At 35.3% G+C, this 18302-nt stretch overlaps 1 protein-coding gene across 32 annotated transcripts in view; it reads left to right on the top strand.

Annotated features, from left to right (window-relative positions):
• Nucleotides 1-18302, top strand: part of LOC141402734 (uncharacterized) — a 313145-nt gene that overhangs the window by 179072 nt on the left and 115771 nt on the right. For all 32 annotated transcript variants that reach the window (XM_073984628.1, XM_073984627.1, XM_073984626.1 and 29 more), the window contains 6 exons: nt 3912-4170; nt 4254-4924; nt 4999-5126; nt 7445-7706; nt 7766-8495; nt 8562-8717. In XM_073984628.1, coding sequence (XP_073840729.1) covers nt 3912-4170; nt 4254-4924; nt 4999-5126; nt 7445-7706; nt 7766-8495; nt 8562-8717 — 2206 coding nt within the window. The remainder of the gene's footprint in view (nt 1-3911; nt 4171-4253; nt 4925-4998; nt 5127-7444; nt 7707-7765; nt 8496-8561; nt 8718-18302) is intronic.

Genomic DNA, 18302 nt, shown 5'->3' with positions numbered 1-18302 from the left:
TTTAAGGGTTGTGCACACATAGTCTAAATATACTATTCCGGATTTCGATTGGGTAGAAAGCATTCGATTCATTCATTCGATTTAAACCTTGCTAAGACAAGTAGGAATGTATCAGTCAGCTGTGCCGACAGAGATATAGCTTCAGCCTCGGACCTACAGAAAAGAAGTAAAAACAATACTTCTGACGTCTATAGGTTTTTTTAGTTTTTGGACCAATTTCACAGCAAGTATGGACTTGCGCTCGAAAAAAATTGTTGCCAAGAATTTAAAAACGATCCCAGACGATTCCTTTAACTGAACTCCATTCCAACGTGTGGGAAGTACCCAAAAGAGTGGTCCGATGTAGTCAATATTCGGACATAATCCGAGTCTGTAAAAAATAATACAATGTACAACGTTCGGACCAAATCGTTTCTCCCTTATCCCGAGAATTGTCCTAAGTAATACCCAGTTTAGTTGTTGCCGGCAGGATTTTTTGGAGCTTTTGCACCATTATCTCAGGACGTAGGGAAACGAACAAAATTGCACCGTCGTAAAAGGGACCGCAATAAAAAATTGTTGCAAAAAAAAAATTAAAACTATCCGAGACCAGTTGTTAATCTGTACATTTTCCATATTTTGTGTGGGTAGTACACGAACCTGATTTATGCCTGGAGGTAATGTTAATATATGCAAGGTTATGTGCAATTCGGCTACTCCCTTCGAGAGTTATCGTGCGCACCATTTTTGCGTTTTTGTTTTAACTTTTATGGGGGAGATACCAGAAAGAATGGACCGATATGGCTTATCTTCGAAATTGAACTAAATTTGTACAAAATATCACGATAACCAAAAATGGAACAAAATCGAGAGTTAACGTACGACCAGCCGGCTGGACTAACGGAAACTAAAACAATTATTTCGATGAGGGTCTGTGATGATGCCGATGGGTATAAAAATGGTATTGTTCAGTTAGTATATTCCACTTTTGATAGGAAGAAGCCTTGGCGTGACGGAAGAGCTTAGTTCATTACATTTTACTTCAATACAACTCGCGGTGGAGGGTATAAATAGTTCTGCCCGCTCGAACTTACATGTTTTTAATAGGAGACGGATCCATCTGTTCGTCTATCCATGTATTTTTGTTCGCAACGTACAGGTCGCATTTATTATCCGATTCAGCTGAAAATTAATCAGATCATTTGTTTAGTAATATTAAGAACGCTATTGCTTTTGGTGCAAATCGGTTCTGATTTGGATATGACTACCATATACATATATATGTTCGCCCGATTTAAGGTATTTGGTGTACCAAACACGCAAATTCTGTCCAATTTTGATGGAATTTGGAAAATGTCTCCAAATTTGGACTAGAAATAAGTTTGCTAAATAACATTGAAATCGGTTCAGACTTGGATATAGCTCCCATATACATTTCATTGATTTGATGTATTTGACGTATAAAATTCGCTATATATGTATGTCCGATTTCAATGAAATTTGGAATGAGTGACGGAATTTGTTCTAGAAATAAATGCGCCAAATTATATTGAAACCGGTTCAGATTTGGACGTTCCTACCATATATATTTTAGCCCGATTTTAGATATTTCGTACACCAAACTTGCTATGTATTTCCAATTTAATTTCAATTTAATTGTTTATGTCTAATTTTATTTTTTAATTTTGGATATAGCTCAATTATATATTTTCGCACAGTTTGTCCAATTAGTTGCAATTTGGAATTTGTCACCGAATTCGAACAAGAAATAAACCTGCCAAATTATATTGAAATCGGTTCAGATTTGGATATATGTATTTTTTCGGCCATACCCAAAATTGGACAGACATTTTGATGAAAATAGGAAAATGTGGCGCAATTTAGTCTATATTGAAATCGGTGTGGTGTTGGGTATCATGTAGCGGCCCCGCCCAACCTTGATCCTTTCGTTACTGGTTTTATCTTGCATTTCGTTTTGCTACCGACTGTATGGTGACTACAAGTGTTAATTTTGAGTGCCACAATACAATTGTCAGAATCACATTACTTGTACCAACATGTTTTCATCAAGACACATTAACCCAGATAAAGTCAATGGTCGTTTAAACGCCACAAAAATGGCTGCAAAAAATGGCGTAAAACTCTGGTTTTTTTGAATATTTTTGTGGTTTTTTTTTGCGTTTTGTTATATTATTGTCTGTTATCTGTCATTTCACGCTTATAAAGCTTCATTTATCCTATGCATTATCACGAAATTGACATAAGGACCAAGCTATTCAAAAAAATCGATTTTTTACAGTGTTTTCTTTAACTTGCTTTGGTGTCCGTTTAGTTCAAATCTGGTAACTCATTTTTAACACAGTTGCAGTTGACCAATCGAACTAAAACTTTGCACACTTTTCAGATTTGGATGACAATACATGAATATGAAATTAAAACAAAGATTGGTCCATTTTACAGTGTTTTAACGGTGTTTTTTTTTAAACTTGCATTTCAAATCTGGTAACTCATTTTCCACACAGTTGCAGTTGACCGATCGAACTGAAACTTTGCACACTTTTCAGATTTGGATTACAATCCCTTATAGCGGTACCACCCGATTTCAAATATGATGAGTATTTTATCTTCATTTTTAGGCCGAATTGGCTGTAACTTGGCAATGGGACCCCCCATTGGTATAGAAACTTTCTCACTAAAAATGATGGACATAGGTACAGGTTTTGGTATAGCCCCTATATAGTGGTACCACCCGATTTGAAGTGCTTTAAGGATTTTATCTTCATTTTTAGACAGAATTGGCTGTAACTTGGCATTTGGAGTTCCAATGGTACAGAAACTTCCCCGCCAAAAATTATGGACATAAGTCCAGGTTTTGGTATAGCCTTTATATAACGGTACTACACGATTTCAGGCATTTTAAAGTTTTTATCTAAATTTTAGGCCTAAATTGACTATAATTTTGTTCACAGTGGTCAAAAAAATGTATTTACTAAAAAGTTAAAAATAAAAAATAATTTAAAAAAATTAAGTTTCAGTGTTTTATTTAGAAATGCACTTAAAACTAGAAAATAATTTGTCGCTTAGTCTCAATAAATATATTCTTTCTCATGTCGCTTAGCCTCAATAAATATATTCTTTTCATGGTGGAATTATAAACGCTTGCATTTAAATTATAAATGGTGGCAAAATTAAACGGCAAGCGTTTTAGTTGCGAGATTCCATCATGAAAAAGAACATATTTATTGAAGCTAAGCGACAAATTATTTTCTAGTGCATTTCTAAAAAAAGCACTGAAACTTAATTTTTTTAAATTATTTTTTATTTTTAATTTGCGACTTTTGATGAAAAATTTAAATATGCGATAAAAATTTAATCATAAATGTTAGAATCATATAAAGTCAGGGATTTGTTAGGAATATAGTATGAGTATTTTCTCAATCGAAAACCAAGGGATTGGCATATAGGGATACACCTACGTTACCCTCCAAAGTTTTTGACACTTTTAAAAGAAGGCCCGATTGCAGGAAAACTATACGTTATAGAAAAAAAGTTATTTTTTTAAAAATGCTTAAAAAGTCTCAGAAATATAATTTTGAACAACAATTTTAAGTTTTCTCGCAAAAAATTCTCGGCGCTAAGTGGGTTAAATAAGATAGCCGAATCACGTGAGATGTCAAAACAAATTGTTATAATTAAATAAAATGTATAAAAAAATATACTGTTCTGGTTGGTCGAAAAAAAAAATTCGCTGCAAATTTAAGCACCAAGCAGAATTGAATTTCTTTACAAATTTTGAAATTTTTGTTACCACGAGAATTACATTGTTGTAGCAATTCGCCGAATAGACTTCTCTATTCAATGTGCCTTGCTTTTCATGTCAGTTTCTAAGACGAATGCATTAATTTAATGTTCCCTTATCTTTCCGTTGCCAGTAAAACGTCGTTCAAAGAGTGCACATGCCGGACGAACGTCATCAACATCCAATGAAAGTGATACTGAGGCTGGGGCCACACCTCGTGCCACTCAACCCAAGACGATAACTTTTAATTTGAAGCAAAACAGTACCATTGAGTATGACAGGCGTCAGTTCTTTGAGCAACCAACGCAAAGTGGTCCAGGTGGTCGCTATACCTATGGTGGTGGAAATGTTGGCAGCAATGTCATTAACACAGGAATGCACAGTAATGTTATGTAAGTACTGTTTAAAAAAAACCACATGTATGTATGTGTTAATGTTCAACAAACATCTTTGCTACCTCAATTTCTTTTTACAGACTACGACCTACAGCAAGATTGCCATTAACGGTAGCAACACCATCCACAACGACTGCAACAGCATACACCAAATACACGCTGCAAACAGTTAGTTTACCAAAGCCGGAATTTGCTGTACCCATCAGTATTAATGTCTCGACACCAACAACCCCAGGTAGCACTTCATACCACTCCTCATCAACCACATCATCACGGACCAGAGATAACTCATGGACTCGTCAACAGCATCCATTAACTATTGCCCAATCCACAACTCCACGTATGGACTCCAAAGCAGCCAAACATATGACAAATAGTACGAGGCGAACATTCTCAGGTAGTCGAGAGATTTCTGCCGATTCTGGCATTGCCAGTCTTGACATGGCTTTAGACAGTTCCGGTTCCAGTCGAATTAGTAGTGGTGGCCACAAATCATCACCGAAAAGAAGTCGCAGTCGTCCACGTAACTTACAAATGGTAATGAATGGTCGCCATCGTTTCGAAGTGAAGGATTTGGATGATTCTTTATCAAGTGGAGATAGTTCGATTGTTGAACCATTGGCCTTGCCAAAACTACCAACTGAAAATCAAACTGTGCCATTGCCGTTAAGTGGTTTAATACGTTCCAATACAGTGTTGAGTCGTGAATCTTATGAATCACGCAATGCCGAAAAGAAGCAAAAACAAACAGGTACGTTAATCGCTGCACCTAAGGAGTTGCATGCACTTTATAAGTAACATTGTATTGTAATATTGTAATTTCAGTAAAATTAGAAACGGATTTGGAAAATGTAAGTCAATCAACATCGCGCCAAGCCTCCGAGGAGGATAGTGAGTTTGTTGACGAAGAGAAGCTGCACTTGGACAGATCTGCAACTGAAAAGGGGACAAAGGTATGTTTTCAGCTTACTTATTTATATTTAGTTAATAGGACGCAAGTTCAGATCCATGACATGTTAAACTTTATTAATTCATGATATTCTGGCTCAAGTCATTTTTGACAAAGGAATAAAGAACTCCATCATAATATCGAGGGTATAATTAAAGTTGTCATACCGTTTGTAACACATAGAAATATTCGTCGGAGATCCTATAAAGTACTTGTATTCTTGATCAGCGTAAAATACTAAGTCGATATTACCATGCTGTCCGTCTGCGTATTGAAATCAAGATAGAGGTCGCAATTTTTAAGAAAGAGCTTTGTAATTTGGTACAAGTTTATATTACTCCTATGATGTTTGGTAATGAAAATTGACTATATCGGTCCACGTTTTGGTATAGGCCCCATAGAACGGTACTTCCCGATTTTCGGTATTTTGAATATTTTAGCCTCACCATCGCACCGAAATAACTGAAATTTGGTATTTCGTGGGTGGTATACAAATATCCATCTGCAATTTGTAGGTATAGTTTTACGCCTTCATATCACCCCACAGAGAACGGTACCTCTCGTTTTTCGGTATTTTGAAGACTATGACCTTAATATCCCACCAAAATGGGTGTAATTTGGTATTTAGGCTTCGTTGGGGTATAAAACTTTCCAACTGAAATTGGTCGATATATGTTCATGTCTTCTTATAGCTTCCATGGAACGGGACCTTCCGATTTTCGGTATTTTGAAGGTGAAGGCCTTAATATACCACCGAAATGGCTGTAATTTGATATTCAGCCTTCGTTGGGGTTATACAACTTTCCAACTGAAATGGGTCAGTATAGATCCACGTCTTCATATAGCCCCCATAAAACCTTACGTATTTGGATATTTTGAAGATTGTGACCTCAATATCCCTCCGAAATAGATGAAATTGGATATTTGGTTTTCGTTGGGGTATAAAACTTTCCACGTGAAATATTACTGTATATGTCCACGCCTTCACATCGCCCCATAGAGCGGTACATCCTGATTTTCGGTAATTTAAAGATTGTGACCTCAATCCTGATTTTCGGTAATTTGAAGATTGTGACCTCAATATCCCACCAAAATGGCTGTAATTAGGTATATAGGCTTCGTTGGAAGTATAAAACATATAGCCCCCATAGAACGGGACCTTTCGATTTTCGGTATTTTGAAGGTGGAAGCCTCAATATCCCACCGAAATGGCTGTAATTTGGTATTTACGCTTTGTTTGGGGTATAAAACTCTCCAATTGAAATTGCTTTGTATAGGTCCACGTTTTCATATAGCCCACATAGAACAGGACCTTCCGATTTTCGGTATTTTGAAACTGGAGGCCTTAATATCCCACCGAAATGCCTGTAATGTGGTATTCAGGCTTTGTTGGGTGTATACAATTTTCCAACTGAAATTGGTCGGTTTTGGTCCACCATATTCGGTATTTTTAAGGTGGAAGCCTCAATATCCCACCGAAATGGCTGTAGTTTGTTGTTCAGGCTTCGTTGGGGGTATAACACATTCCAACTGAAATCGGTCGGTATAGGTCCACGTCTTCATACAGCCCCAATGGAACTGGACCTTTTGAAGGTATTTTGAAGGTTGTGGCCTCATTATCCCTCTGAAATGGCTGAAATTTGGTATTTATTTTTCATTGGTAGTAGAAAAATTTCCGTTTGAAATTTGTCGGTATAAAGCGGTACTACCCGATTTTCGGTTTTTTTGAAGATTGTAACCTCAATATCCCACCGAAATGGCTGTAATTTGGTATTCAGGCTTCGTTGGGGGATATTAAACTTTTCACCTGAAATTTGTCGGTAAAAGTCCTCGTCTTTACATAGACGCCATAGAGCGGTACCTCTGTATTTTGAGGCCTCAATATCCCACCGAAATGACTGAAATTTGGTATTTATCCATGGGTGTAAAAAAATATTGCAAAACAGAAATATCAGTATAGATTCACGTCTTAGTATAGCCCCCATAGAACCGTAACTCCCGATTTCCGGTATTTTGCAAGTTTTAGTCACAATATTTAACCGAAATAACTGAAATTTGTAATTTAGTCTACGCTAAAGTTACAAGAATTTTTACAGGTACAAAACAACACTTGCAGAAAATCAGACAGTATAGGCAACGTTTTGGTATTGCCCCCATTTAAGATTTTTGAAGATCTTAGTCACATTTCTGTGGTGGAAGGTATAAAATGTTCGGCTCGGCAGAACTTGACACGGTTCTTACTTGTAATTTTAATTTTTTTGAAACTTTCAAACAAGGTAAATGTACCACGTTTTCAAATAATACTATTTTTCTTCTTCCTAGGAACGTCAATTCAAAGACATCAATACATGTTCGAGCAAAACATCATCCCCGGGAAGTTCCATTGTATCATCATGGTGTAATGCAGGCGAATCATTGGCAGCAAATGATTTTAGTACTTTAAGTTTGGATAGCAGTGAAGATAGCAATAAACAGGACAATAAACTTCTAGAGGAGAAAAAGGAAAGCGAACGTAAGCTATCGTTCGAAATCAATGATGATGACTTGGTCACACTAAATACCGATGTACAAATCAGCACATTATGTATGTAGACGATATTGTTAAAATACAACCAAAATCTTATCCTTTTTATTCGATTACAGCTTCACTAACTGAACCTGTTACGCTCAACGATGAAATCGACACTTTACCAAAAGAATTCACAAATATTGGCCTAACTAATGATGGTCAGAGCGACAAGTTGGAACGTCCAAAATCAATTTGCAGCTCGTTGAACGAGACTAAATTCGCCGAAATGGCTTTGGAGGGTAGTACATTTCTATTGGATGACGAAACTTCACCTACTGACAGCTTGGTCAGCAGTAGCGAGTCCGAAGGGGCAGCCTGCAAACAAAAGAAACACAAAATCAATGAAGAATTGCAGGAGAAGGATATCGATGAAATTTCGCCAGAATTAGATTTGGCTAGCCCTCTATCGCCCGGTACTCCAACACACTGTTCTCGTTCTCTGTCCCTATCGGATTGTGGTAATTTAATTGATGACGAGATAGCCGATCAGCCGGCACTACTATTCAATCAAGAATCACAGGATGGTGGGGCAGAGAGCGGCGCATCGCGCAGAGATCGCACCGATACACCAACTCTAATGGAGAGTTTAAGTTCGTTGCGCAACTCCATTCACAGTCAAACGAATAGGTCACGCAGTGCCCTTTACCAGGCAATGGAGTTGAGTTTGCGAACACCTCTGTCGGTGCGTAAGGCAGTGATGGAGAGGGCAGAATCATTAGATACATTGTCGCCCTGTGAATCGATTTGCTCCGATGATTTAATGATGGACTTTGATATGGCCAGTAGCATGGATTCAATTGACAGGTGAGCACATCTCAAGAGAGCGTCGTTGCGTATTGTTAAACACGTTGTTTTTTGTTGAAATTACAGATCGGTTTCCATCAAAAGTCGCAGTGGTTCAGATTTACATAAAATCGATGACAGTGAATTGTTTTCGGAATTGGATCGCAAAGGCAGTGACGTAATGAAAGAATTAAATCATCTTCTAAGAAGTAATTCTAAGAAAAATAAGGATCGCGATATCACGTAAGTACTGCAATATATGTATATAGTCCGGTCAAAATAGACATGCGTATAAGGGGGAAATAGCAAAAATTCCCACAAAGCTGAATTTTGGTGGAGAGCTAGGGTTGGCCATTAGAAGCATCGTCCTAAAAGTCCCCATCGATCCCATGTGTGCAAAAAAAGTTATTCGGGGTCAAAGTTCAAATTTTGGGACTTTTTTTTGGTTTTTTGGTCATAACTCAGAAACTATAGGTTCTTTCATTTAAATGCGAAGAATTTGTAGACAATAACATTTTCTATAAAAATGATCTTTAAACCATTGACCTAGGACCTACGGTTCTTGAGATATGAGTCACGCAATATAGAAACTTTCAGTAATTTTACGGAACCTGTGCGTTAGTTGACCTTTCGCGATTATTTTAAACTTATTTCGAAAACCATAGAACATACCAAAAAGTGTTTAAAGAAAAAGTTTTATATTACAATATTTCCTATAAGTTTGCTCCTTACGATGTCCGCATATGAGTCACCGTTCCTAAGATACAAGCCAATCAATACACAATATGCACACATTACCACGGCACCTAAGAGGAAATTGACATGACGCAGTTGTTTTTCATTTGGTTCAAAAACGCTTGGTTCGATTAAAAAGTGACTAAAGAAAAAGTTGTAGAATAGAATAGAAATTCTCTACAATTATGGTCTTTACAGATTCTACATAAAATCTATTATTTTTGAGATACGAGTCAATCAAATCATGATATGCACACATTTCCACACTACCTGTGAGGTAGTGCACTCGGCGGGTTTTTTAACGTGGTTTCCCCTATAGGCCTACTCCACTATCTTTTGTGATAATTTTAAAGCTTAGTATATATATTTTAGACCTTATCATATCCTTTTACGAAAAACTCTTCTTCTATTTCTTCTTTGAAATAAAACGTTGACTTTTTCCGCAAATAAGTTTTTTGCCCATTCCGACCCCTTATCCACTTTTTAATCGAACCAAGCGTTTTTGAACCAAACTGCGTCATGTCAATTTCCTCTTAGGTGCCGTGGTAATGTGTGCATATTGTGTATTGATTGGCTTGTATTTTAGGAACGGTGACTCATATGCGGACATCGTAAGGAGCAAACTTATAGGAAATATTGTAATATAAAACTTTTTCTTTAAACACTTTTTGGTATGTTCTACGGTTTTCGAAATAAGTTTAAAATAATCGCGAAAGGTCAACAAACACACAGGTGCCGTAAAATTACTTAAAGTTTCTAAATTGCGTGACTCATATCTCAAGAACCGTAGGTCAATGGTTTAAAGATCATTTTTATAGAAAATTTTATTGTCTACAAATCTCTTCTTTGCATTGAAATGAAAGAACCTATAGTTTCTGAGTTATGACCAAAAAACCAAAAAAAAGTCCCAATTTTTGCTATTTCAATGTCTATTTTGACGGGACTAATACATCATTGAAGTTTTAAAATTAAGACCTACAGTTAATTTATACACAGAGTGTCGTTGAAAATGATGCAAGCAGAATTTAAAAATGTAGACGATAACAACTTCTTACGGATAAGAAATAAGGTGTATATACAGTCGAACTTCTCTATACGGAACATCCCTATAACGAATTTTTCTCTTTAACGAAGATTTTCACCTATTTTAACCTATCTATAACGAACTTCCCTATAACGAATTGTTTTTATTGCACAAGTGGGAATTCTCTTTTATCGAACTTTTTCTCATGGGCAATACATAAAAAAACAATACACATTCATAGCGCTCTTTTTATTAAAATTAAAAATACAAAAAGAAGCAAAACTCATTTCTCAGCTCTTTTAGAGTGAAAATTGGTTCAAAAAAGTTTAATTTGTAAAGACTAGTGCGCCTAGTCGCTCGGAAATTAGACATATACAGGAAAACAACTGACCATTTTTTTTAAACCCTGATTTTCTTAGCACATCTATAGAAGCAATTTCAAAATACCGAAATTCGGGATATACCGTTCTATCGGGGCTATATAAAAACTCCGATTTCGTTGGAATATTGAGACCACAACCTTCAAAAATAGCGCTTTTTAAATAAATCGATTCAAGTTGACATTTTTAAAGGTTTTTTTTTAGGTTTTCACGATTTTGTTGGTAAGCCGCAAGTCCTATCGAAATGGAACTAAAGAAAATATTGTAGCTATGAAAATTCTCTACAAGCCTGACCTTTATTATATAGAAGTTCGAATTGCGGCAATACATTGACTGTATCGCCTCCTTATAACACAATTTCATGACTGTAATTTCCCAACTTAAATTTATATACATACTAGCTGACCCGGTTCCGCGTTGCTGGCCCGTCGTTTTGGATTTCCGTGTAAGGCTTAGTAATCTATCTACAATGTATATATCTAATATTAGGTCTGTGCGATAACCCAAAAAGTTGTACAAATTCGTACAAATTTTTACTGAATGCTGTTCGATAACAAAATTATCCAGCAAAAGAGAGCGAGTTTGGAGAGATTTTTTGGAGAGTTTTGTGACTGAGAACTTGCAAATTTTTGCGGGGAAATTTGTCCCGCAAAAATTTGCAAGTCTGATCAGCTGACTTTTAATCTCCTGTTCAATGTAAACAATTTGAAATGTTAACATTTTTGACCAAGAAAATTTCACAATTGCACATTTTTTTTGATTCTAAAGCGTTGTGGATAGGATTAGAGCATTAAATAAGTAAACTGCAATTTTAAAATGTATGTTTTTGTTCCGTTTGGTTTAAAATATCAAAAGAAACAAAAACAAATTTTATACATTTTCGGAAACGGCTGACTTTCTTAGAAGTTTTTGCAAAATGCTGTTCTGCAATTTTTCTTGCTTGAGAGAGTAAAATTCACTGAGAGAGGTTGCTGGAACTGACTGAGTAATTTTTGCTGGGAAAGTTATCGTACACACCTATTGATACCTCTAGATATTCGAACCGAATTGACAATAAATCGACGTTTTGGTATAACCCTCATGCAATGGTATCTCCAGATGTAAAATAGAATATTATTTTAATTAAAGCCTCCACCATAATATAGAGGGTATAATTAACTTTATGATTCTGTTTGTAAACCATCGGAATATTCGTGGGAGAACCTATAAAATATATATTCGCGATCAACATAAAAAATAAGTGAATATAACGGTGTCCGTCTATCTGTTGAAATCAAGATACAGCTCGCGATATTTAATATAGAGCTTTTCAATTTGGTACAGAAGTTTTTAGCATGTTTGGTATTGAAAATTGGTTATATCAGTTCACATTTTGATATAGCACCGACTGACCGCCCGATTTTCGGAATGTGCAAGGTTTTAGCCGCATTATCCTACCGAAATGACAATACTTTGGAATTTAGTCTCCCTTAGAGGCATAAAGCATTTTTGCAAAGGATTATCAGCATAGGTCCACGTTTTGATAGAACTACCCTAGAACGGTACAGCCCGAGTGTCTATATCTTGGAGGTTTTAGTCTCATTATCCCACCGAAATGGCTACAATTTGATATTTAGTATTCAGTGTGGGTATAAAACATAGAATATTCTGTTAAGGTCCAGGTTTCTAAATAGTCTTTATTGACCGGTACCTCTCGATCTTCGGTATTTTCAAGTTTATTCATACGAAATGGCTATAATCGGTACTTAGTCTATTTTGGTGGTATAAACCAATTCTATAGAGAATTATTGGGATATAGGACGATACCTCCTGAGTTTAGATAATTTGGAAATTTTGTTTTCTTCATTGTGGGTATAAAACATTCCCACATAGAATATTCGGTAGAAGTTTTTTATGTAGCCTTCATTGAACGATACCTTCCGATTTTCAATATTTTCAAGGTTTTAGCGGTATAAAACCATGTTTTTATTCATAAAACCTAAACCTAAAGATTTTTTGGGGATTTTGAATGTTTTAGCCACATTATTCAACCTGAATGGCTTAAACCTGATTTCAATATAATTTATGGGGGTGTGCATAAAAGTTGGGGCCGGTCGAACTTAACGTCGTTTTTACTTCTTGTTAACACAGAGATGTTTCATTGAACACGTTATTATATTGCACTCCTAAACATGAAAACATCTGTGATATATAAAAATGACTTCAAAATGCTATTGGGTTTATCTAGACTTTGCTGTATTAAAAAAACGTGGCCTTGATCGAGTTAATCCAAGCACTGAAGTCAATGTTCATGCCATGTTTGTGTCTTACCTTCTAAATTTGTAAATCTAATCAGTAAGAATAAAGCTTTCTAAAATTGAACGCAATCGCGGTATTCTGCTTCCAAAACACCCATTAATGGCAGAGGCCACAATTGCAATTGTATTAAGTACCAATACGTCTAATAATCTCTGATATTTAGCGATTTGTTAAAACCCGTTGTTATAGATGCACCGAATTTCTGGCCCATCGCTTTAGTGACCAATGTACATTTTTTAGACGTTCTAGTTATTTAACCATCTTTGAAATTATGTTTGCTTGAATTTCGGGCAATGGACATTTAACGTTATTTGGGTTGTACTGTATTCCAAAATGTGGGGTTGATCGCGCTTTCCCAATTATTGAAGCCAGTGTTTATAGCGTTTTTGTAGTCACGCTTACTAAAATTAAGGACATTACCTATAATTATAAATTTTTAAAAAATTGGTCTGACCGCGATATTCCAGTTCCGAGATGACCACTCAGGATCAAGACAGTTATTACCATAGTATTGCAGTTTTGTGACTGAGAACTTGCAAATTTTTGCGGGGAAATTTGTCCCGCAAAAATTTGCAAGTCTGATCAGCTGACTTTTAATCTCCTGTTCAATGTAAACAATTTGAAATGTTAACATTTTTGATATTCCAGTCCCGAGATGACCACTCAGGATCAAGACAGTTATTACCATAGTATTGCAATCAATTTTTAAACAATACGTTCAAAATTATCTTTGATTTCACGTTTTCGTAAAAAAACGGGGAGGTACCCTGGTCACTCCACTGACCAGTATAAAAAATAGCTAAAAACCTATTCTCAGACCTAAAAACTCCACATACAAAATTTCATCGAATTCGGTCCAGCCGTTTCGGAGGAGTTTAATTTCGAACATCATGGCAGTCTCGAAGAATTATATATATATATATAGATGTCGAAAATGGTAAACCTAGGAAAAAATTTCAAAAGCTACTCTTGTAGAGAATTTTCAACGCTAATAGATTCTCTCTTGTCCCATTTCGATAAGACTTACCGTTTTCAAACAAATCGTGAAAATCTAACATAAAAGATAAAAATGGGACTTGAACATCTATATATCTCATTCATAGCAACTGTATTCTTTAAAGTAACCTAATCTTAACCAACATAAGGTTCGGCAAAGTTGTAAATATCAAATACTGTTAAATGTAAAAAATGGTCCTAAAATTACAGTTTAAAAGTTATATTTGGTCCCACACTTTCAATATACAACAGGCCACCGAAAGATTTTCGAATGCTGTTTAGCTTTTACTATGATCAGCCTTATTACTCGAAGTCTGAGCGTAATTAACACCATCTTTAGTGCATTGACAGACTTTAAAGGACAGCGATAACAAAATTTATATTTCAGCATTCCTCGAAAATTTCAGATTGCAAGGCAATACGATGAATTCAGACATAAAAAATGTAAACTTGTACCAAAAGAATTGGTACACAATTTTGTGCTAGTAAGTTAATATACTATTCTTAAAACACTATTTTAGGCTGAATATTCACGGTGCTCTTGAACCAACTTTAAATGAAAGGAGCTTACACTCGGGAAGTTTTTGGGGATTTTGAAACTACAATGTTCATAGATGAGAAAAATAAAAAAAAAAAAAATCGCCACAGCGTTTTTCAAATAAATCACGGTCAAAGTTCACGTTTTTAGGGTTTTCACGATTTGTTTGGAAACTGCAAGTCCCATCGAAATGGTATCAGATAAAATGTTGTAGCTGTGAAAGGTCTCTAGAGGATTGGCCGTTATTTGTTCCTAGGTTTTACCATTTTTGAGATATAGAATTTCATATGTTTAGGTTTTTTGTTAGGTTTTTACGATTTGCTTGAAAACGGTAGGTCTTATCGAAATGGGACCAGAGAAAATCTTATAGCTATTAAAATTCTCTACAAGATTGCAAATTGCTGTCCCAACATTGTTCTATAAGGAGACGATAGAGTCAGTGAATTGTCCCAATTTGAACTTCTATATCTCAAAAATTGTAAAACCTTCGAAAATATCATAAAGGTCAATCTTGTAGAGAAATTTCACAGCTACAATATTTTCTCTAATCCTATTTCAATTGAACTTGCGGTTTCCAAGCAAAATTGTAAAAAAACTAAAAAAAAACTCTAAAAATGGTAACTTCGACGGTGGATTATTTAAAAAGCGCTGCGGCGATTTTTTTGTTGATTGATTTTTCTCATCTATGAACATTGTAGTTGCAGAAACCGCAAAAACTTCCCAGTTGTAGGCACCTTCCATATATAGTTGGTTCAAGAGCACCGTGTATTACTGTCCCCGCTTCGATGTTGAATGTCTAATATCAAAGATTTTAGAAAATAAATATACGTGAACAGAGCCGTTTATACCTACTTTTAATCAAATATTTATCAATTATAAGCAATTTTGAACATATTTAAAAAACGGCTTTAACCGGTTAAACGGTTTTTGAATATTATAATAACCGAAACCCGGTTTTTTTTAAATTTGAAGATTTCGGTTAACCGAAAACCGATTTGCGGGAAAATCCGTTTTTTTTTGACACACAATGAGTAGAAAACCTCTACATCAGCATTACGTGATTATCATCAATTAAGATATTATTGTCCTCCAAGAAATTATATTTAAAGTAGAGAAAGAGCGTAGTACATAGTTACTAATTGTTCATATTTACTTCAATACATTGGTGGTGGAGGGTATAAAAAGTTCGACCCGGCCGAACTTAACTCCGTTCTTACTTGTATGTTGTATAATACTGCCCATTCCTTATGGTTAACTTATTTAAGTTCCACCCTATTTTGTTATAGTTATTATATTTAGAAACTTAAGGTAGTACCCATTACGTCAAATGCCATACTGCTATAAAATAATATTTAAATTGCAAAAACTTTTATGGCTAAACAAATAGAAAAAATGAAAGAAAAACTTTTACTTAACAGAAACAAAGTATTTGGTAATATAAGACGTTACCGTTCGTGAAAGCAATGTCATTCCCCTTTAACCTCTTCGTTTTTAACACATTTTCCCACAGTTGCGCTAACCAAAAACATCCCACACAAAAATTTTAGTACAAATTCAAGCTCCCGCATGCCGTAACAACTTTCTTAGTATGAATTCATTAAAACGAAACTGCTGTAATCAATTATAAGAGTATAATATACAAAAAATAACAAAAACAAAAATACAATTCGAGTTAACCAAAAAAGAAAAAAAAAACACCAACGAAATGATAAACTACAAGAGTAACAAACATAAACAGACAATTCAAAAAAAAAAAAAAAAAACAGAAACATAGCACACTGCCGGTGCCCAGTCACGTAAAACTCTGACCTTTCACCACAAAATGATTTTATTGCTACAAACCAAAATTGGAAAAACACAAAGTCAGTCAACACCAAACAATAAAGCCACAAAATGAACAAAAACACTCTGCAGACTCTAAAGACTGTGCTAGGTAAATAGAAATTTAAATATCAAATACCAAACACAGATCGCTAGAACAAATTTCACCAAAGGTATGCCAGAATATTATGAAACGGAGGGTACATTCTAAATCCAGTTCAGTTTCTGTAATGCGTATATTTTAATGAAGCAGAGTCAATGTTGTTCAGTCGAACAAAAAACATGTGATACTTGAATTCAATATAAATAAATCGGAGTGGCCGTAAAACACAAATCGAAAGGGAAAAAATCGATGTCGGATTTTTTTTATCCCTAAAGTGTTTAATTCTGTTAGATTTGAAGATTTTCAGAGTTTGAGCACATTCGAAATATGTTAGCACGCGCCACTGCACACTGATCCCAACCTGCGACAAAAATCGAAAAATCGATATCAGCAAATCACTGCGACAATTCAGCAAATTGTCTCTAAACATATCACATTTTAATATTCCAGCACTGTTTTTGCAATTTATAACGATATTTAACAAAACAAAAGAAGAAGTTGACATTTACGTATGATCTCTAAAAAACTTTAAAAACATCAGTAAGGTTGTGACTTCTTACAAGCAAGTAACTCAAAATCTTTATATATAAAACTCAATTGTCGTTTGTTGGTAATTGAATCAGTTGAAAACGGCTAGAGCGATTTGGATAATTTTTTGTGGAAATGTTAGTCATAGTCCAGTTTAGGTTTTTATGCAAAGAAAAATTGGCCACGCCCACTTTTCCGCCCACTTTTATAAATATGTTATATCTATGGAACTACTCAATAGATTTTCCTGAAACTTGCAGGGAAGGTAGAGTGATGGCCCCCGGTTGAAATAGGCTACATATTTGGTTGAATTTCGGATCGGGCGGGGTACCTCCCCTATGCCCTATTTTTGTAAAAATGCAATATTTGTAATAATTACAAATGTATCGCCTTGAAAATTAATTTCCGAGTCAATGGCGATTGTGTCTCCGACCTTACGTGCTTATTTGGGGCATTAAGACTGGACAACGCCCACTTTTTTAAATATGTTATATCTACGAAACTACTAAATCGATTTTCCTGAAACTTTCAGCGAATGTACAGGGTTGGTCCCCGATAAAAATAGGCCACATATTTTTTGACTTTCGGATCCGGCGGGTACCTCCCCTATCTTTAAATCTTTATAAATAAAAATCAAATATCGTTCGTTGGTAATGGCATCAGTTGAGAACGGCTGGACCGATTTTCGACCTGGGTTTTTATGCAAAGAAAATTTGACCATGCCCACTTTTACGCCCACTTTTTTCAATTTTCTATTTTATCATTTCTACAAAAACTACTGAACCGATTTTCCTGAAACTGCCAGGGAATGTACAGAGATGGTCCCTGCTTAAAATAGGCTACAAATTCAGTTGAATTTACTTTTTTAAAAATGTTATATTTACAATAATTACGAATGTATCTATTTGGAAGTTAATTTGCGAGACAATTGTGGTTGTGTCTCCGACCTTACCCACTTTTTTAGGAACCAAAGACTTGACCATACCCACATTTTAAAATATGTTACATCTACAAAACTACTGAACCGATATTCGTGAAAATGTCAGGGAATGTACAGGCATATTTTCTTGAATTTTGAAGAGGGCATATTTAAAAAACGTTATATTTGCAAAAATTATGTATGTATCGGAATAAACATTTACGGATTAATCTACAATCTAGGTACTTATTTGGGGCCTAAGACCGACCAATACTACTGAAGGGATTTCCATAAAATTTGCAGCAAAAGCTCAATGTTTGCCGTTGTTATGTGGGGTACCTTCCCTTGCCTTTCTGTTAAACGCTATATGTATAAGCCAAACTTATGATTATATCGGTTTCAGCATACATTTTGGTAGGCAATGAAGTTGTGTGCACCCTAGGCCGGACCAGGCCCACATTTTTAAATATGTTATATCTTGAAAAC

Source organism: Musca autumnalis, unplaced genomic scaffold (genome assembly GCF_047663935.1).
Source record: "Musca autumnalis isolate F117 unplaced genomic scaffold, ASM4766393v1 scaffold_4, whole genome shotgun sequence".
Classification (NCBI taxonomy): Eukaryota; Metazoa; Arthropoda; class Insecta; order Diptera; family Muscidae; genus Musca; species Musca autumnalis.
Note: the sequence above shows the minus strand (reverse complement) of the source record. Positions and strands in the feature narration are given on the sequence as shown.